The sequence below is a fragment of the Anser brachyrhynchus genome (genome assembly GCF_964034855.1).
Source record: "Anser brachyrhynchus genome assembly, chromosome: 15".
Lineage (NCBI taxonomy): Eukaryota > Metazoa > Chordata > Aves > Anseriformes > Anatidae > Anser > Anser brachyrhynchus.
In genome coordinates, this window is record NC_137733.1 from 14,630,424 (window position 1) to 14,648,069 (window position 17,646).

The following is a 17,646-nucleotide window of genomic DNA, read 5'->3' on the forward strand; positions in this document are numbered from 1 at the left end:
GGCAGCAGGAGATGGCACCTGCTCGGGCTGCAGGTGCCTCCAGCTGCCAAGAGCGGGACGGGTGGCCGAGGCAGGGGGGCTTTCCTGCAAGATTTGGGCTAAGAGGGAATTTTTATGTATGGGACCGCAGTACCCAACCGACCTGCGAGCACAGGCACGCCGAACCTTCCTAGATAACCCCGTGCTCCCCTAAATAACCCCAATCCACCCCACGTGTTTGGATCCAGCAGCTGCAGTACCACCCGCCGAGCACCCTCCCTTCCCATCCCCGACCTGCACAGGGTTGTGCACCGCGGATCCGACAGGCAGGGAGGAGCAGGGACCCCCAGGACGAGCCCCCCCCGGCCCCGAAGCAGCAGGCTCCCTGCTTCCAGCTCCGGCCGCGCTGGTTGCAAGCCATCTTCCGAGCACACGTCCGCCCGCGGCCCTGGCAGGAAGCGGCGCCGGTGTCACAACCGCCCCGGGGGCAGAAGCACTCGGCTGGCGCGCTGCTGCTGCCCTCGCCAAGCGCTCCCCACCTGCAACTGCTGCTGCAGCACCTGGAGGAGGAAAACGGGGCACAGCCCGAGCTGGAGACGCTCTGCCCCCAGCGAACTGCACCCAGCGCTTCACCCTCTCGCCGCTCAGCGCCTCGGAAGGGGCACCAGCAGGACCCAGCCCTAGCTGCGGATGTTGTTTGCTGGCAACGTGAGACCTCCGGCTGAACAAAAAGCAGTAATTAAAAAAGCTTTACCTTTCCTAAAAATAGACCAGCCGTCCGGCGCTACCACGGCAGGAGAGGGTCAGGGACAAACCCTGCGGCTCCCGGCACGGATGGATGCGGGACACAGGCACCAGGCTCAGCCCCACGCAGTTATCGGGCACGTCAGCCCCGCCGGTGCCAGCTCCAAACCACAGCGCAGGTTCGCAGCCTCTGATGGGAAACGGCTTGTACCGAAAGGAGGCTTCCTCCTTTCCAAAAGGAGGATTTTTTTTTTTATTATTTTTTTATTTTTTTGTGGCGGTGTAGGGGGCAGGAAGGGTGGATGCTCTGCAAACAATTTCTGGTAAGTTTTGTCTCCTCCTCATCCTGCCTCCTCTCCCACTCGTGTGATGTTTTTAAAGGAAATTTATCCTTTTTTTTGAAAAAAATAAGCATTTCACTTGAGAGGATGGAAATCTGGCTTAAAGCACGGGACAGACCCGGTTCGGCAGTGACCCTGCCGCAGCCTGGAGGGGACAGATCCCCCTCAGCTCCTCCTCTTCCACGCTGGCAGCTCCCAAAGGAGCTGGGGGCTGCTCCTCCTGCCCCTGGGCTTCGGTAAGCAAAAGTCACAGAGCCAGGGACCAAAGGGACCAGGGACACGCGGGGACGCTGCTGTGCCCTGCAGCCCTGGCAGCAACGCGCTGAGCTCCTGGCTGGCTCCAGCTGAGCACGATGCTCGCCATCGTCCCTTCCACCCTTAAAGCCCGCGGTTCCCAATATTTCATTTCCCCCTGCACCAGGCTGCAATGCCAGCAGCACACGCAGGTAATCACTTCCAATCGCTGCTGGAGGGCAGGATGGGACCCCCCTCACCCCCTGCAGGGCATAAGGCAGCACCAAGAAGACCCCACCAAGCAGACCCAGACCCGCTTTGTGCCGGTGTGGCACCCACGGCCGTGCCCGGCTGTTTTGGGGACAGACATTCAGATGGGGATGAAAAGGCCGTGGGGAGATGGGGCATCTCCCAAGCTGGGGAAAAAAAAAGACCACAAACTTCCAGTTCCCACCATAAAAAGTCCTCTCCGCCGTCTCAAAATCCCTGGCTAGGACTCGACCTGCACTGCAGAGTTTTGTCAGCAAGCAGCTGTGGGTAAATCGAGCTCCATGCGTACCCACAAGCAGTCCTGAGTCACGTCCGTAAAACCCCAAAGTTTTTGTTGGTCGAGTAAAATTACCCCCAGACAACACAAGTTCCTCTCCTGGCTCTCCCCCCCAGCAAGCAGCCCGCCACCGTTAACCCAGTGAAAGCAACCCTCCGTCAAAAAACCCATATCCTCGGCCCCAAAGTCACCGGGACCGGACACCTGGGCACCCATGGAGAAGCCCCGCAGCGCACACACGGATTCCCTCTGGCAGCGACCAGCCTCGGGGCCAGGTTTGTGCTCAAAGCAACCCCTGGCTCAGCCCCGCGCTGCAGCCCGGGCCTGGGGAATGAAAGCAGCCGCCTCGCAGAGCGCCGGTAGCGGCTGACAAGGAGCCTTCAGGGGCTGCCGAAGCCCAGCTCAGTATTTTTATCACCCCCAGCGTGACGTCCAGCAGGCGCAAAGCAAAAGCCTGGCTCCGCGGGTTCAGAGCTGCGAGCCCCCACGCTGCCAGCCCTGGAGAAACACAACCACGTGGCGGTGAGGGGCCTCGGGTCCCGTCCAGGCACCCGCCAAACCCGCGGGGTCCTCCCGGAGGAAAACCTCTTGGCTAAGGGGAAGGACGCGCTCTCGAAGCGCGCCCACGTGCTGAGATCGCGGCGCCCCTCGCGGAGCTCCCCAAACGGGCACATGCGCGGCGCCACGGCTCCTCGCACAACTCCTTCCCGTCCCGCCACCAAGCTGGGAAAATGGAGCTGGAGGGAGTGCTGGGGACCTGAGGCAACCAGCAAATATCTATATATATACAGGCAACCAAACATGCAAAATAAGCTTTTGCATATTTGGGTAACCACGAGGCTCGACAACGCGAGGTAACGCAGGACCAGCCGGCGAGGGTTTCCCACACCTCATCCCGCGAGATAATTCGGATCAACCCGGCAGCGGGAAGAGGAAGAAAGGCGAAATCCTTCCTGAGCTTCCCTAATCCCCACCAGGTGTTTATCTCGGAAGCTATGTTTAGCACCGCGCGGGGAAAAGGCTCCGGCCCGGCACCATTCCTATCCCGCGTGTCACGGGCGGCCACGCGCATCCCCAACAACTCCGGAGGCAGGAGACAGCCCCGTGACTAAGCCAAGGTGACGGCAGCCGAGTTTTTGTGCGCATCAGTCACGGGCACGGCCAACCTGCGAGCCACGAGGCAGCGGTCTCCATTCATTGCCCCGATCACCTCCGGCAGGGAAAGCAGCCAGCGGGAGCACGAAGCCACCTGAATCTCCCAGGATAAATTCCGGGACGCATCCAGCGGGAGAGCGAAGTTACCTGAATTTCCCGGGTTAAATTCCAGGCTGGAGCCAGCAGAAGCACAAAAGCCACCTGGATTTGCCAGGTTAAATTCCAGGCTGCAGCCAGCAGGATCCCAAAGTCACCTGAGTTTCCCAAGTTAAATTCTGGGCTGCAGCCAGCAGGAGCCCAAAGCCACCTGAATTTCCCAGGATAAATTCCAGGCTACTTCCAGCAGGAGCCCAAAGCCACCTGAATCTCCCAGGTTAAATTCTGGGCTACATCCAGCAGGAGCCCAAAGCTACCTGGATTTCCTGGGTTAAATTCCGGGCTACAGCCAGCAGGAGCGAGCCCAAAGACACCTAAATATACGAGGTTAAATTCCGGGCTACTTCCAGCAGGAGTCTAAAGCCACCTCAATCTCCCAGGTTAAATTCTGGGCTACCTCCAGCAGGAGCCCAAAGCCACATAAATTTCCCGAGTTAAATTCCAGGTTTCAGCCAGCAGGAGCCCGAAGGCACCCAAATCTCCCAGGATAAATTCCGGGCTGCAGCCTGCTCTCCACCGGCATCCCCCCGGAGCAGCACGCGGCTGGGGAGCCCTCTCCGGGAGCCGGCAGGTTTCAGGCAGAACCCAAACCGAGCCAAGTCTCGGCAGCCAGCAGGGCACGAGATGAGGACGCGAGAACACACGCGCGGCACCACGACCCCATGAGCGAAGCAGCCCCCCAAAATCCACCCCAGGCAGGCTGCAGGAGCTCACCTCGGCTCTCCATCCAGGCGGCCGGGCCACGCGGGCCCCGGGGGAGGTGTGGGCACGGCGGGGCTCCCGCAGCCTTTTTATGAAGCCCGTTGCAGCCCCGCAGCAGCAGCCGGGGCAGGCGGGAGGCATGCGCTCGTACCCGTGAGTCAGCAGCTCCGCTCGGCGCACCGTAAATCGCCGCTGATTCACACCCCGGCTTACACAGCAAACAGGAAACTCAGGTCCACATTCCCTCCGTTTAAGACGCGGATCATTTAGAGGAGGGGAAAGGAAAAAAAAAAAAAAAGCCCCCGAAAAATAAGAAAGTCACGCCGAGGTGCGTTCATCTGCTCACATGGCTCCTGACTTCGAGTTTCCAGCGCATCACGGCCGCGGGAGGAAAGCCCCGCGAGCTCCACGCCGGCGGCACGAGCTTCGTGGACGAGCCCTCGCCGGCCTCGGGGACACGGCGGCGCTGCCTGCCCCACGCCGGGTGGCACCGCCGGGTCCCACCGGTGGCCCCGCCACCCACGGCCATAGCCCCGCGCGACGTGGGGGGCTCCCCGGGGACCCCCTTGGGCTGCCCCACGCCACGCAGGGCGCTCACCGAACCACCCCAACCAGCACCGAAACAGAGCCGATTTGGGGCCGTTTCCTCCAGAATAGGGTCAGCTTGTTGCTTTTTTTTTCCCAGCTCTATCAAACTCACCTTTTTTTTCTTTTTTTAATTTATTTATCACCGTGCTGCACGCGCACAACACTTCACCCCTTGCCCCCCCCCCCTTCCCGCTGCCCCACTACGGCCCCACGACCCCCTAACGCCCCTTTTTTGGGGTTTGGGGAATTTTTTTTTTTTTCCCCCAGCTGGACCAAACTCACCCTTTTTTTAAAAAAAAAAAATTAGCGACATGCTGCACGCCCAGGGCGCTTCACCACTTGTCCCCCCCAGTGCTCCCCTACACCCCCTAGCCCCCCTACACCCCAAAACCCCCCTACACCCCTTTACACCCCCTTTACACCCCCCTACACCCCCTTTACACCCCCTTTACACCCCCTTTACACCCTTTTACTCGCCCCGACCCCACGCCTCCCAACCGGGCTGTGCCCATAGAACGGCGTGGGCTGCCTGCAGCCCGGGAACGGAGGAAAAGGGAAGGGGGTCCCGGGGTCCCCGTATCCCCCCCCGCAGCCCCCCCCTTGGCCCCGGTCCTACCTCTGGGCACGGACATGGCTGGCGGCGGCCCCGCAGCGCCCGGGCAGAGCGCGGCGCCCGGCGGAGTCCGGCCCAGCGAGGCGGGCGGCGGAGGAAGAACAGCGAAGGGCAGGGCCCGGCGGCCGGAGCCCCGCCCCCTCGCCCGCCGGAGCCCCGCTCCGATTGGTTGAGAGCGGGGAGGGGGCGGGGTTACGTCGCCGCCCCCCCCCCCCGGCGCGGGGGGAGTTTTATGGTTCTCGGGCACCGTGGGCGGGAGGCAGTGACGAGGGCGGGGGGAAGAGCGTGTCCGCCCGGAGGCTCGGTGACTCACCGCGGGGGCCCGCAGCATCCCCGCGGCCCCTCCGCGTCTTTTCCCCCCTTTCCACGTCTCTCCCTTCCCCGCAGGACCCCCGGGCTCCGGGCTGGGCACACGCCACCCCCATGGCAAGGGGAAGCAGGGCTCGCCAGCACCCGCCAGGGCTCCCCCGAAAATCCTGCTTGCCCCCAGGGCTCCCTGCCGGGGCAGGAGGGATGGAGGGATACAGGGATGCAGGGCTCAGCCCGGCCAGGAGCCGGGGAAAACCCACAGGCACGCTCCAAGAAGCCGCCACCGTGCTGGGGGAGCACCCCGCTGCAGGACGTTCAGCAACACCCCCTGCCTTGCACCCGCACCCTCGCACCCTCGCTCCACCCTCGGCGGCGTGGGGCACCCAGGGCTCTCCCCAGCCCCTGGAAGGGGCACCCAGGGCTCTCCCCAAGCCCTCCTCGCGCCCCGGAGGAGAATCACCCACATATCTGCAGCCCTGATGCATCAGGCTCACCTGCCCGCACGTGCCGCCTGCCCCGGGGCGACGCAAGGGGCCCCCGCCGTGCTGCAGCCCCACGGGCACCTGGCCCAGGCGTGGGGACCGTCAGCGGTGATGCCGTCGCGTCCTCCGTGGGATCCTGCTCGGGGTCACCCGTGTCCCACCAGCCAGCCCCGAGCTGTCCCGGCAGCGTCTCCGCCATCCGGAGCCTGCGGAGGTTTCGTGTTGCGAGTGCAATTTTCTGGAGGAAACACCGAGCGTATCCCAGGGGGGCAAGAAGGAGGGGTGGTACTCGAGCACAGTCACGCACGGTTCTGATCTGGGCTTTGCAGCGTGTTTTGAAAAGGTTCGAGGGCTGGAAAACCTGCCAGGAACACAGGCAGGAATACAGAAGGGAAGGGGCTGGGGGCTGCGTCTGCAGGGGGCCAGATGCCTCGGCTGGACCTTTAATCCAGCAGCGACAGCGTAACGTCTAGCAGCTGGAAATGGAAGCTAGAAAAGTTCAAATGAGAAATAAATTACAGGTTCTTAACAGCGAGCAATTACCTCCCCAAGAGACGTAGTAGATTCCCCGCCTTTCAAGTCTTTCAACACACGCGAGGAGCCTTCCTAAAAAAAAAAAAAGAAAAAGAAAAAAAAACGGCTCGACCGCAGGGTTATTAGCGGTGACGCAAGGGCTGCCCGTGTCATCCCCCGGGCCGGGCGAGCAGGAGGTGGGATCGGGATGGACCGTCCTGGCTTTTCGCCATCCAGGTCTCTGAATCAGCAGCGGGGCTGGAGCTCCGGAGCGGCCGATGCGAGCAGGTTTGGGCTCGGTGGCTGCCAGCGTTATTTCTTCGCGAGTCCTGGCTGGAGCCGTGCGTGGGGCAGAGCAGGGGCAATGGGCCCAGGCTAAGGCAGAGCCGCGTCCCGGTATCCCAGTGTCCCAGCGTCCCAGTTCGAGTGTTCCCAGGAATTTCTGTGGATTGTCAGCATTCCCGAAGGCACACAGACACCACTTCTCCTGCCTCCTGTCTCCTCGGGTTTCCCAGACTGATTCCCTGAGCATCGCCGTGGCATCAGCAGCCCCGCAGCGGCCCCGAGCCGGGTGCAGGATTCGGCCCCTCTCTCTGCCTGCACCGGGCTCTGCACGGAGGAGGAGACGTCCGTTTCCGAGGGCTGGCGGGTGCTGCAGGCACACGGACCAAGCACGTCGAGTGGCCTGGGGAATTAATCAGCTTTTGGGCACCAGTTTGGGGAGCAGGAGCCAAAGGGACCAGCAAAGGCCGGACTCTGCAGGACGTCATTTAGGGGCAGGGCGGCTGCTGCTGGACGGTGACAAGTAGCAGCACCAGTACCAAAATCAGCACCGGCACCGGCTCCAGTACCAGTACCAGCACCAGCACCAGCCAAGCCACTCTGCTAATTACCACAGAGCAGGCCTCACGGCCGGGCAGCACAAGGCCAGCAGGGTCGTGTCCTAGCGTGGCACCAGTAAACCAGGCCAGAGAGCCCTGTGTGCCAGCACAGGGCCAGCACGGGACCAGCACAGGACACGGAATGACAGAACGCGAGGGATTGGAAAGGGCCTTGACAGATCATCCAGCCCAATCCCCCTGCCGGAGCAGGAACGCCTCGATCAGGTCACACAGGAACGCGTCCAGGCGGGCCTTGAATGTCTGCGGAGAAGGAGCCCCCACAGCCTCCCGGGCAGCCCGTTCCACGCTCTGTCACCCCACCGTGAAGAAGTTTCGTCTCACGTTTAAGGAGAACCTCCCGTGTTCCAGTTTGCCCCCATTGCCCCTTGTCCTGTCACTGGGTGTCACCGAGAAGAGCCTGGCTCCGTCCTCCTGACACTCACGCTTTGTGTATTTAAACACACACAGGACCAAAACAGGACCAGCACAAAATCAGGACAGAACCAGCACAGGACCAGTGCAGGACCAGTATAGGATGCACACAGGACCAGTATAGAACCAGTACAGGATGCACACAAGACCAGTACAGAACCAGTACAGGATGCACACAGACCAGCACAGGACCAATACAGGACCAGCACAGAATCAGGACAGAACCGGCACAGGACGTGCACAGTACAGAATCAGGAAAGAACCAACACCGAACCAGTGCAGGACCAGTACAGGACACACACAGGACCAGTATAGAACCAGTATAGGATGTGTACAGGACCAGTAGAGGATGTGCACGGGACCAGTACAGGACCAATACAGGACCAGCACATTACCAATACAGGACCAGCACAGGACCTATACAGGACCAATATAGGACCAGTACAGGACCAATATGGGATATGCACAGGACCAGTACAGGACCAGTACAGGACCAGCACAGGACCTATACAGGACCAATATAGGACCAGTACAGGACCAATATGGGACATACACAGGACCAATACTGGACCAGTACAGGACTAGTACAGGACCAATAGAGGACCAGTACAGGACCAATACAGGACCAGTACAGGACCAGCACATGACCAGCACAGGACCGATATAGGACCAGTACAGGACCAATACAGGACGTGCACAGGACCAGCACAGGACCAGTACAGGACCAGCACAGGACCTATACAGGACCAATATGGGATATGCACAGGACCAGCACAGGACCAGTACAGGACCAGCACAGGACCTATACAGGACCAATATAGGACCAGTACAGGACCAATATGGGATATGCACAGGACCAATACAGGACCAGCACAGGACCTATACAGGACCAATATAGGACCAGTACAGGACCAATATGGGACATACACAGGACCAATACTGGACCAGTACAGGACTAGTACAGGACCAATAGAGGACCAGTACAGGACCAATACAGGACCAATATAGGACCAGTACAGGACCAGCACATGACCAGCACAGGACCGATATAGAACCAGTACAGGACCAATACAGGACGTGCACAGGACCAGCACAGGACCAGTACAGGACCAGCACAGGACCTATACAGGACCAATACAGGACATTCACAGGACCTATACAGGACATGCACACGACCAATATAGGACCAGCACAGGACCAACACAGGACGTGCACAAACCCCGCACAGAACCAGCACAGACCCCGCACAGACCCACCCCCGGGGCCACCCCCCCCCCGGGGCTGCCCGTGCGGTGCCGCTGCCCCTTTAAGCGCCGGGCGGCCGCACCAAAACAAAACGGCGCCGCGCCCATTGGCTGCCGCGCGGGCACGTGGCGCCCGGCTGCCTTCCTGCGGCCGCGCGCCGGCGGCGGCCCCGGCGCTGCTGCCACGGCCCGGCCCGGCCCGGCCCCGAGCGCCCCGGTGCTGGGCGTCCCTATCGCGACTTAGCGCGTCCTGTCGCGACGCGTCCCCGTCCCCCGCCTCCCCGGCCATGGCCCACTCGGCGCCTCTCGGCCTCCTGGAGCAGGGCTGCCCCATCCAGGTGGAGCACGATCGGAAGCGGCGGCAGTTCACCGTGCGCCTCAACGGTAAGGGGCGGCCGCGGGCACCGGGACGGGCACCGGGACGGGCACCGGCACCCCCCGACCCCCCCCCCGCCGTGCCCCCCTGTGCTGCCCCCGGGTCCTTCTCCAACCCCCCTGACGCTAAAAGCTGCCCCCCCCCCCCCCACCACCCGTGGGTCCCCCCCACCCGTGGGTGCCGCCCCACCCCCACCCCCCGTGGCGCGGGCACCCCAATCCCTGCTGGTTATGGGGCGGGGGGCACGCGGGTGGGGTGCTGGTGCTGCTTTCCGGCACGCTGAGGCTCCCCCAGGCACCGTTCCCGTGGATAATCCCAAATATTCGGGGATTTTGGTCCCATGGGGGTTGTCACCCTAAAAAGGCTTTGCTGCCCCGCAGGAGCTCTGAGGGGTTTGGGTTTAAAAAAAAACTAAAAAAAATAATAATAAAAGTGAAGGAACTTATAGGAAAAACAGCACAGAAATCCTACGCGCGCTGGGAGGCGTTCTCAATAAAACAACAGGAGCCGTCTGGGGTTATTTGGGGCTTTTCTCCCTTTTTTTTATTTTTTTTTTCCCCCTTCTTTAATTTCAACCGCTAATTACAAAGCGCAGGCCGGAGGCTCGGCGGCGGCGGGGCAGGCAAGGAGGAGACGTGCGCACTGGGCGCGGAGAGGACGATTTCCCCGAGTGCTCCTCGCGAAGCGACAGACATCAAACGAGGGCCCGGGCGCCAGCACCGCGAGAGCTGCGGCGTCGCTGCCCGAGGAGTTCACAGGGGCCTGGAAAAAAAAAAAAAGTTACGGGGGAAACCAAACGCCTTCGTTGGGGTTTGCCAGGTGAAACCTCCCCCTGCCGCCCCACGGGTCAGGTAGGGTTTGGGGGCTGAGGATCCTCCGCAGGTTTCCCCAGGTGCTTGGATGGGTTTTTGGGTTATTTTCCCATTGTTTGGGGGAATCTGGTGCTGGGCAGTGCCATGGAAAGCCGGTGCAGAGGTGTTCCTGCCCTGGGCTGAGTGAAGGCGGGGTAGGTGACGGTCCTGTGCTCGTTGGGTGTTTGCTGAACCCCAGGAGGAGGCCGGACGCAGCCCTTGCTGCGGGATCGTGCGCTTGGGGCGTGTTCCCCGCGTAGCCCCGCTCCTGGCGGGCTGAGGATCGGCAGAGCTGAGCGGACGCCCCTGTAGGATTTGGGATTTTGGGGTCCCCGTGACCCACGAGGCCCTCCCAGAGCACGTTTGCCACCTGCCCCGTGCCGTGAGCTGTGGCTGAGCAGCAGCCCTTGGGGCGAGCCCACAGCTCGCCGCCGGGCTCCGAGGCTGCGGCAGCACAGCCCCGACTTCAGGAGGTGCTGGTTGGGATCTTGCTGTGTGCTGATGTGCTCGAGGCCGTCCCTGCGACAACAGGCCCGAGGCACCACGGCAGCTGTGACGTAGCTGTGGAAGGTGCCGTGTTCCAGCATCGCCTCCTCCTCTTCCCCTCTGCGCCCTCATGTAGCCTCCCGGCGGGATTCCCTGCTCGTACGCGAGAAATACAGGTTGCCTTTGGCGTTTTCTCCGTAGCCCTGCCATCCCCTTCCTCCGAGCCCTCGGTGCTCCGCGCGGTTTCTAAAACTGACAGTCGGCTGGTCCCTGTTAACACGTTCCCCCCCCCTCTTTCTTTGTAACCGAACCGCGGAAGCGTCGAGGAGCTGAAAGAAAAGCAGATCGGAACCGGACCTCACCGAGCTTCGCTGTCCCCTCGGAGAGGAGGGCAGAAGGGAGCCCGACTGGATGTGTCACCGGTTCAGGTGTGACTCACAGCACGAGCTAGCCAGAGCGCTCTCAGTGCAGCCTCTTTGTTACAGGAGAGGACTGTGGGTCTAAGCGGCGCATTTCCTTGGGAGCTGTAGGCTGGTTCTGTCAGATAAAGGTGGTGGTCGTTTTTCTCGGTTGTTTCTCTGTTTAGACAACGTTTCTGGGCAAAACGAGAAACCCAGAGAGAGACTCCTGCCCCAAAGTAGCCGCAGGTCGGGCTGCCTGCTGGCGCAGCCGCTTGGGGCAGGGGCGCAGCGCTTCCAGCAGAGCCCTCTTTGATTTCTGGGCATCCCTCGGACAAACGCCGCGCTCTGTGGGGCGGCTCTGTCTCCTCCGGGATGCCCGGGCTTCGCGCGCACGGTCCCCGTCGTTCGGCACGTGGGCGCAGCGAGCCGTGCCTCCCAAACCTCCCGTCCCTTCCCCAGCTGCCGGGCTTTGGGCAGGATCCGGCCGCTGGAAGCTTCGCTTGGCTCGGGCTGGCTCAGGAAACCCGGAGCGGGTCGTGCCGGGATGCTCCCCTCCCTGCTCGGGCGGGCGCTCGTCGCGTGCCGCGGGGTGGAAGGGAGCCGGTCGGGCTCTGTGTCAAGATGGCACCGCGCTTTTCCCGTGCCACGGACCTCGAGAGAGCTCCGAAACAGGAAACTGCCGCGCTGCCGGGCCCCCCCGCGCCGCTCCGGCAGCGGGGCCTGTCGGGGACGGCTGTGCTGTCTCCGCTCGGCGCGGTCGGCCGTGTTCCCTCCCGGCAGCGACGTGCCAGGCGCTCCGTGGGTGAGCGAGGCCGAGCCGGGGAGCCATCCCGGCCGGGGCTGCGTGTGTTCTTTAGGATGTCTCGTCCTCGGTGATCGCCCCGCAGGCAGCTTTTGGCAGCGGGGGAGCCGAGCTGCCGGCCCTCTCCTGGCCCCTGCTCTGCGCCTGCTGCGTCCCTTCCCTGGTTCGGGGCTAGGGCCAGGCTCGCTTCCTCTTCCCCCTCTTTCCCCTTTTCCCCCGAGATTTCCAGCTCTGGAATGGGGGTGTAGGATGGTACCTGCACCGCTCCGGCCGGCGGGGAAGAGGTGACTGCTCCTTCAGCCCCTTCCCACCCTGCCCGTCCCAGCGGTTCGCCCCAAACCCTCCGCCCCGAGATGGAGGGGGAGGCAGGGAAGGGTCCCCGGCAGGGCTGTGGGGTTGGCCGGGCGGTGGTCGCAGGGGTCTGGCGCTGTAGAGGCGCTTAAGAGCTCAGCTTTTTGCTGAATTAAAAGCTGAGAGGGGCAGGGCTGCTGTCTGTAAGTGCTCGGGGGCGGCGGGGAGAGGAGGGATTTATGTCCACCCAAGGACAATGCTGGCGCTAGAAGGAGCGGGTAGAGACCAGCAGGAATAAACTCGGGCAGGGAATGCCAGGATTTCCATCCCGTGTAGGAGGACGGAGCCTTTGCCTGAAAGCTCCTCATGCCTCTCAAATACAGGGACCGAAGGAACTGGGCTGGAGTCGTCAGCTGAAAGGCAGTAAAATCAAGTGGATTGAGCTCAGCCAAGGCACGCGGGGCAGGCGGGTGGACTTGTGGCCCTTCACCCTCCAGTAAGCATCGCGGGGGAAACGCAAAGCCTCCGTTATTTTAATTGAGCTCGGCTCCTTGGTTGGAAGCTCGTGTTTTGGAAACTTGCTTGTAGGTACAGAGACCCTCCAGAAACGAACCGTTTGCTGTTGTGCTGAAGGCAGAAGTTTGGGTTCTGTGGATGAAGCGGGGGGATATTATTAGCTCTCCCCTGATTTACATGTGTGTGAAACTTCTTTCTTCCTGTATCTGAACCGGTGTGAGAAACGTCGGAGGGTTGCAACAAGAAGCGTGTGTGTGAACATGCACGCACCCTTGCACGCCCGTGTGCACTTCCCCCTGTCTTTGTGGGATCCCTCTCTCCCAGCGCCGTCCCCCTGTCCTTGCAGGGTCCCGAACACAAAGCCCCGAGAACTCTTGTCCCGTTTTACAGATGATGACGAAGTCCCGTAGAGGGAAAGGAACTGGCTGTTACCTGGGTCAGCTTTACCCGTTCTTTCCTATTTTTGCTCGCTCCCCCGTCAACACACCTCACCCCTCCGCTGCCAGCTGCTTTCCTACCCCAAATGCGTTGTGCTGGCATCAGCACTCGGTTTGTACCCCCTCGTCCAGGGGCTCGGGAAGCCTAAACTGCCCCAGCTTAGGCACGGGGAGCAGCACCGTCCCCCCCCGGGACACCCCAAACCTCACGGCTCTCTCGTGCCCCGCAGGTTGCCACGACAGGGCGGTGCTGCTCTACGAGTACGTGGGGAAGCGCATCGTGGACTTGCAGCACACGGAGGTCCCGGATGCCTATCGAGGGAGAGGAATAGCCAAGCACCTCGCGAAGGTACGGCCGCTGCCATGCCTGGGGATTTGCCGTCGCTATCCGACAGCAGATGGAGGCACAAAGCGAGGTCCCAGAGGGAAAAGGAGCGCGTTCGGGGGTGGCCAAACCCCCAGAAGGGACGTGTTAAAGCCAGCCCTGGTGCAGCCGAGAGCAGGGATGGGGACGAGGGAGGATGCTGCGATGCAGGGGGATGTTTTGGGGGAGGGATGCTGCAGCGGGCACTCTCCCATCTCTCTAGGTTAGCTCCTTGCAAGAGGAGCCCCCCAGCTCCAGGCACCTCTTTTTTTTTTTGGGGTGCGCCGGGACACCTCGGCATGGCGGCGGTGTCGGGGCGAGGGGCTGCAGCTCCTCCGCGTGCTCGGTGCTGAGGCTCTGCCTTCCCTTCGCTGTGCCCTGGCGGGCTGGATGGAAACGGGTGGTCAGGCGTTCCTATTTCTGGCCGCGAGAGGGGCTGGCTGAGTTCCAGCGCCTCCGGCCGCTGCCCAGCCTCGGCCCTTTCCTCCTCCCTGCCAACAGCCCTCGCTCCCACCCTGCTTTTGCTCGGGGGCTGGATCAACGTCTCACCTCGAAGCTTTTCAAGGCCCTCCTGGGCCCTTTTCCTGCCTTGGGCCCTGCTCTGGGGGCTCGCAGCCATGCAGGGAGGGCTGGGGGGCTGCTAGCAGCGTGGCCGTGCTCCCCGCAGCCCTCCTCTCCTCCTGCCTCGCACACGGGGTACGTGAAGGCTGCCTGCTGCGGGGTGGGGTACAGCGGTCTGTGCCATGGGAGGTTTCAGGGGAAAGTGAGCTGGGGGTGCTGTCTGTAACCCGCCTTCTGTCTTCCCCGCTTGGTTGCAGGCAGCCCTGGACTTTGTGGTGGAGGAGGACCTGAAAGCTCACCTGACGTGCTGGTATATTCAGAAATACGTCAAGGAGAACCCGCTGCCGCAGTACCTGGAACACTTGCAGCCTTAAGGCAGGACGGCTCCCGCCGCCAGCACGCCTGTCCCTGACTGTTCAACGCGGCCTTCGCTTCTCTGCAGTCTCAGGAAACCCCCTTCCGCACTCACAATTCCCTTTTTTTTTTTTAAAGCGTGTCCATGTGGCGCACGAGCGTGGGCACAACCTCCTCCTCCCTGCCCACGTGTGAGCATGGCTGCGGCCCCTGCGCTCCGGGCACGCGTGCCCCCCGGTGCTTTTCATCCCGAGCCAGAGGGTGGAAGAGGAGGGTTTTCCCCCCCAAACTCCATCGCAAGAGCAGGGGATGACTCCGCCTGCACCTCATCCTCTCTCCTCTGCTTGGCGACGGCTGTGAACTTGCTGGGGGATGTTGGTTAGGGGGGGCTGTGGGGTCCCAGCCCCCTTTCCTCCTGCAGCTGGGGGAGATGCTGTGGATTAAAGCCTCACGGACCAGAGGGAGGTGCTGGAGGAGCCCCAGCCCCGTGGCAGGGTCGTGTCCTGCAGCAGGAGCGTCTGCCGAGCGCCGAGCCTCGCCCAAAGCCCCGTGGGGCGCAGGTGAGACCGCGTGGGCAGCGGTGGTGCCCGGGAGCCCTCGCCACGCCAGCCGCGGAGATGCTGGGACACTGAGACCTCTGAGCCGGGAGAGGGGAGCTGCGTGGGGAGCGGGCTTCACCTGCAGAGCCTGCAACAGAGCACGTACAGCGTGTGCATGTGGATGGAGAAACACGGCTGAGTGGTGGGCGCTGCTCCTGGGGGTGCCAGCTCCTGCCCGACCTTCTGGACGCAGCCCCACGTGGCGTCCCGCAGGGTCCCGGGCCGTCGTTCTGGCTGTGCTGCCTGCTGGTGAGGACACGGCCTGCCCAGAAGTGCGCCCCCGGGGTGGTTTCCTGCAGCTGAAGAGGAAGGCTCCCCGCGTCTCCCTCGTCTCCAGATCTGCACCCGTCTGTGCCCCGGGCCCAAAGGTCTGAGCCGACGCCACATCCTGAGAGCAACGGGGGTGAGGCCTCTGGGATCCGGTCCCATCTCCAGGGCTTGATGCCACCCAGCTCCGTGTGGATGCCGTTCGCTTCTCCTTGCAGCCTTGGGAGAGCAGCCCCAGCGCAGGGCATTGCCCCTCCGCTCACCGGCCTCCTCGCAGCTCCAAGCCCGGGGTGCTGGCAGCGTGCTGGGGTGGAATGCCCTCGCCGTGCACCGGTACCTCCGCGGGCGATGACCCTGTAGCGCGGCTCAGCATTGTTGCACTCGGACGTAGAGGTAATGCCGTGACAGCAGGGCGCTGCTCGGCTCCTGCTTGCCGCCTCTCCTGCTTCGTTTGGGCTTTCCTGAGATAAACCCCAGAGGTTTTCACCCCGAGCTCTCAGGATTTCATGAGGGCCCCGGGGCTGGGCTGCGGTGGGGCAGGCGTTGGTGGCTCGGCCAGCAGCTGGGGGCTGCAGCCAGGCAGCAGGAGGTAAAGAGCCTTTCACCTGGAGGTCAGATCCAGACCTAGCTTATCTCTCAGCAGGGACTAAAGTTTACAACCTGTGCCACGGACCGAATGAAGCCCGGGCCAAGCGGCAGCTCAGCCCTCTCCCAGAGCCAGAGGAGGCAAAGGAAGAAGCTCCCGCAGCCTCTGCTCCTGGGTGGGTTGGTTGGAGATGGAGACCCCATGCCCGGTGTTAGCCAGGGAGGTCTTGATCTCTTCTGGCCACCGGCTCGAGGTGAAGCCTGGCCGCCTGCCTGTGCTCGCAGGCCGCCCGCTGCCAACATAACGCAGCTCTCTGCACGCTGGCTTGGGTCAAACCTCCCGAGCTTTGGCCCTGCTGCGGTGCTGAGACCCCTGCCCCTTTTTACCACCCACCTTGGCAAGGTCCTGTGCTGACAGGCACCAGGCGCAGCACCACCTTTGCCCCACGTCTCTGCCCCCTTGCTGCCTATTTCAGCCCGGCTGCAGCCTTCAGGATGGCTTAGAGGGACTGGGAAAGGGTCATGGGTAAAGAACAAAAGAAAAGCAGCCCAAGAAGATATCTGGGCTGCTAAACATTTGCTTTTTAACATGAAAAAACACACTTTGATATCCAGTTACAGGAGCAAGGCTGGCTCTGTTATAGCCAAGCGATGACAGAACCATCCCTGCTCTGGGTCCCAAAGTGAAGCTGAGCCGTCTCTGCCAAGCCAAGCCACCGCTGCATCTGCTTTGCGGCAGGGCTGGGTGCTCGAAGAGATCTGTGCCTGGGTGCCTCCTAGAAGCAATAGCGCAAGCCCAGCGCTGCGAGCCTTGGCCTCGGGTTTGTGCTGGTTCCCACTGTGTGGCAGTTCCTGTAAGATCCCCATCGCTGGAGGATGTACGGGCAGGGCTCAGCGTCCCCGGAGCCCTTCGTGCTGCTCCGGCAGGACCCTCGTGCTTCCTGGTGCTGGATCCCGAGTGGCAATCGCTGCCTTAAATCAGGCACAGCACGTGGATTTGCTGCTGCGTCCCTTTGAGGTGCTACAACCCCTCCGGTGTCCGACCCGACAGAGATGTGCCGGTTTCCGTGCCAACTGTTTTACTGCTGTACCCATCCTCCTGCCCCAGCCCCGTGGCGTTTGAGGTCGGCGAATAGCAATACCCACCGGTCACCAGCGACGCCGCCGTCCCCTGCGCTCCCGCGAGGCTCATCCCCGCGGGAAGGAGCTCCCTGCGCTGCCCCTTGGTGCTGACCGAGCCCGGAGGAGCTGGGATCCCGGACTCTCTCCGGCGACAGGAGCGTGGAAGTGGTTTGGTTGAACAGTGAGGTCCCCGAGCCCGTTCGAACTATAGACTTTCACGGGTGGGGAAATACAAATCGCTGTCAAACCCGCTTCCACCTCGCCCAACTTGAAACACCCCCTCCCTCATCCGCTTCCCAGCGTTGTCTTCCTCTGTGCGAGGTTCCTGTTCTGTTGAATTCGGTGGTTACGATGTGCCTTTCCTTCTCAGGACCTGTTACAAACGACCTTTCTGCTTTTGTTTATGTCTAACGTTTATCTTTATCCCTCCTCTGTCGTACTATAAAACATGAACATATTGCATGGAATACAGTACAATAAAAAGTGTGGCTTAACTGATCGGCAGTGGTTCGCTGCGCGCTGCTTGCAGGGGGCAGGAGGAGGTGACCGGGGGACCGCAGGCGTCCCCGGCTCTGTCCCCGCTGGGCTGGGTCACCTCGGCAGAGCCTGTTGCACAGGTCTCGTCAGACTGCTCTGTTTTCCAGGCTGTGTCCAGCGTGATTGCTGCTGCCTCGCTGATGACAATTATTCATTTTCGACATAAATCGCTTTCTC

At 62.0% G+C, this 17,646-nt stretch overlaps 2 protein-coding genes across 4 annotated transcripts in view; one reads left to right on the plus strand and one right to left on the minus strand.

The window, feature by feature from the left end:
• MAP2K3 (mitogen-activated protein kinase kinase 3) overlaps nt 1-6,064 on the minus strand; it is a 28,869-nt gene extending 22,805 nt beyond the window's left edge. Inside the window, exon 1 of one of the 3 annotated variants that reach the window (XM_080557437.1) lies at nt 5,863-6,064. In XM_080557437.1, the coding sequence (XP_080413563.1) occupies nt 5,863-6,049 (187 nt within the window). In that variant the 5' untranslated portion in view covers nt 6,050-6,064. Of the gene's footprint in view, nt 1-3,870; nt 4,516-5,062; nt 5,264-5,862 lie in introns of those variants that run through there. The other 2 variants (XM_080557436.1, XM_080557441.1) reach the window with 2 other exon arrangements.
• Nucleotides 6,065-9,033: 2,969 nt separating this feature from the next.
• Nucleotides 9,034-17,430, plus strand: NATD1 (N-acetyltransferase domain containing 1). The gene is made up of 3 exons (XM_080557455.1): nt 9,034-9,304; nt 13,311-13,429; nt 14,263-17,430. Exons 1-3 carry the CDS (start codon nt 9,208-9,210, stop codon nt 14,377-14,379), a joined length of 333 nt encoding a protein of 110 aa, XP_080413581.1. The 5' UTR covers nt 9,034-9,207; the 3' UTR covers nt 14,380-17,430.
• Nucleotides 17,431-17,646: the final 216 nt, after the last annotated feature.

Coding starts and splice junctions, on each gene's coding strand:
- NATD1 (XM_080557455.1), top strand. CDS start 9,208: ATGGCCCACTCGGCGCCTCTCGGCCTCCTGGAGCAGGGCTGCCCCATC. Junction 9,305..13,310: donor GTTCACCGTGCGCCTCAACG/GTAAGGGGCGGC, acceptor CGTGCCCCGCAG/GTTGCCACGACAGGGCGGTG. Junction 13,430..14,262: donor TAGCCAAGCACCTCGCGAAG/GTACGGCCGCTG, acceptor GCTTGGTTGCAG/GCAGCCCTGGACTTTGTGGT.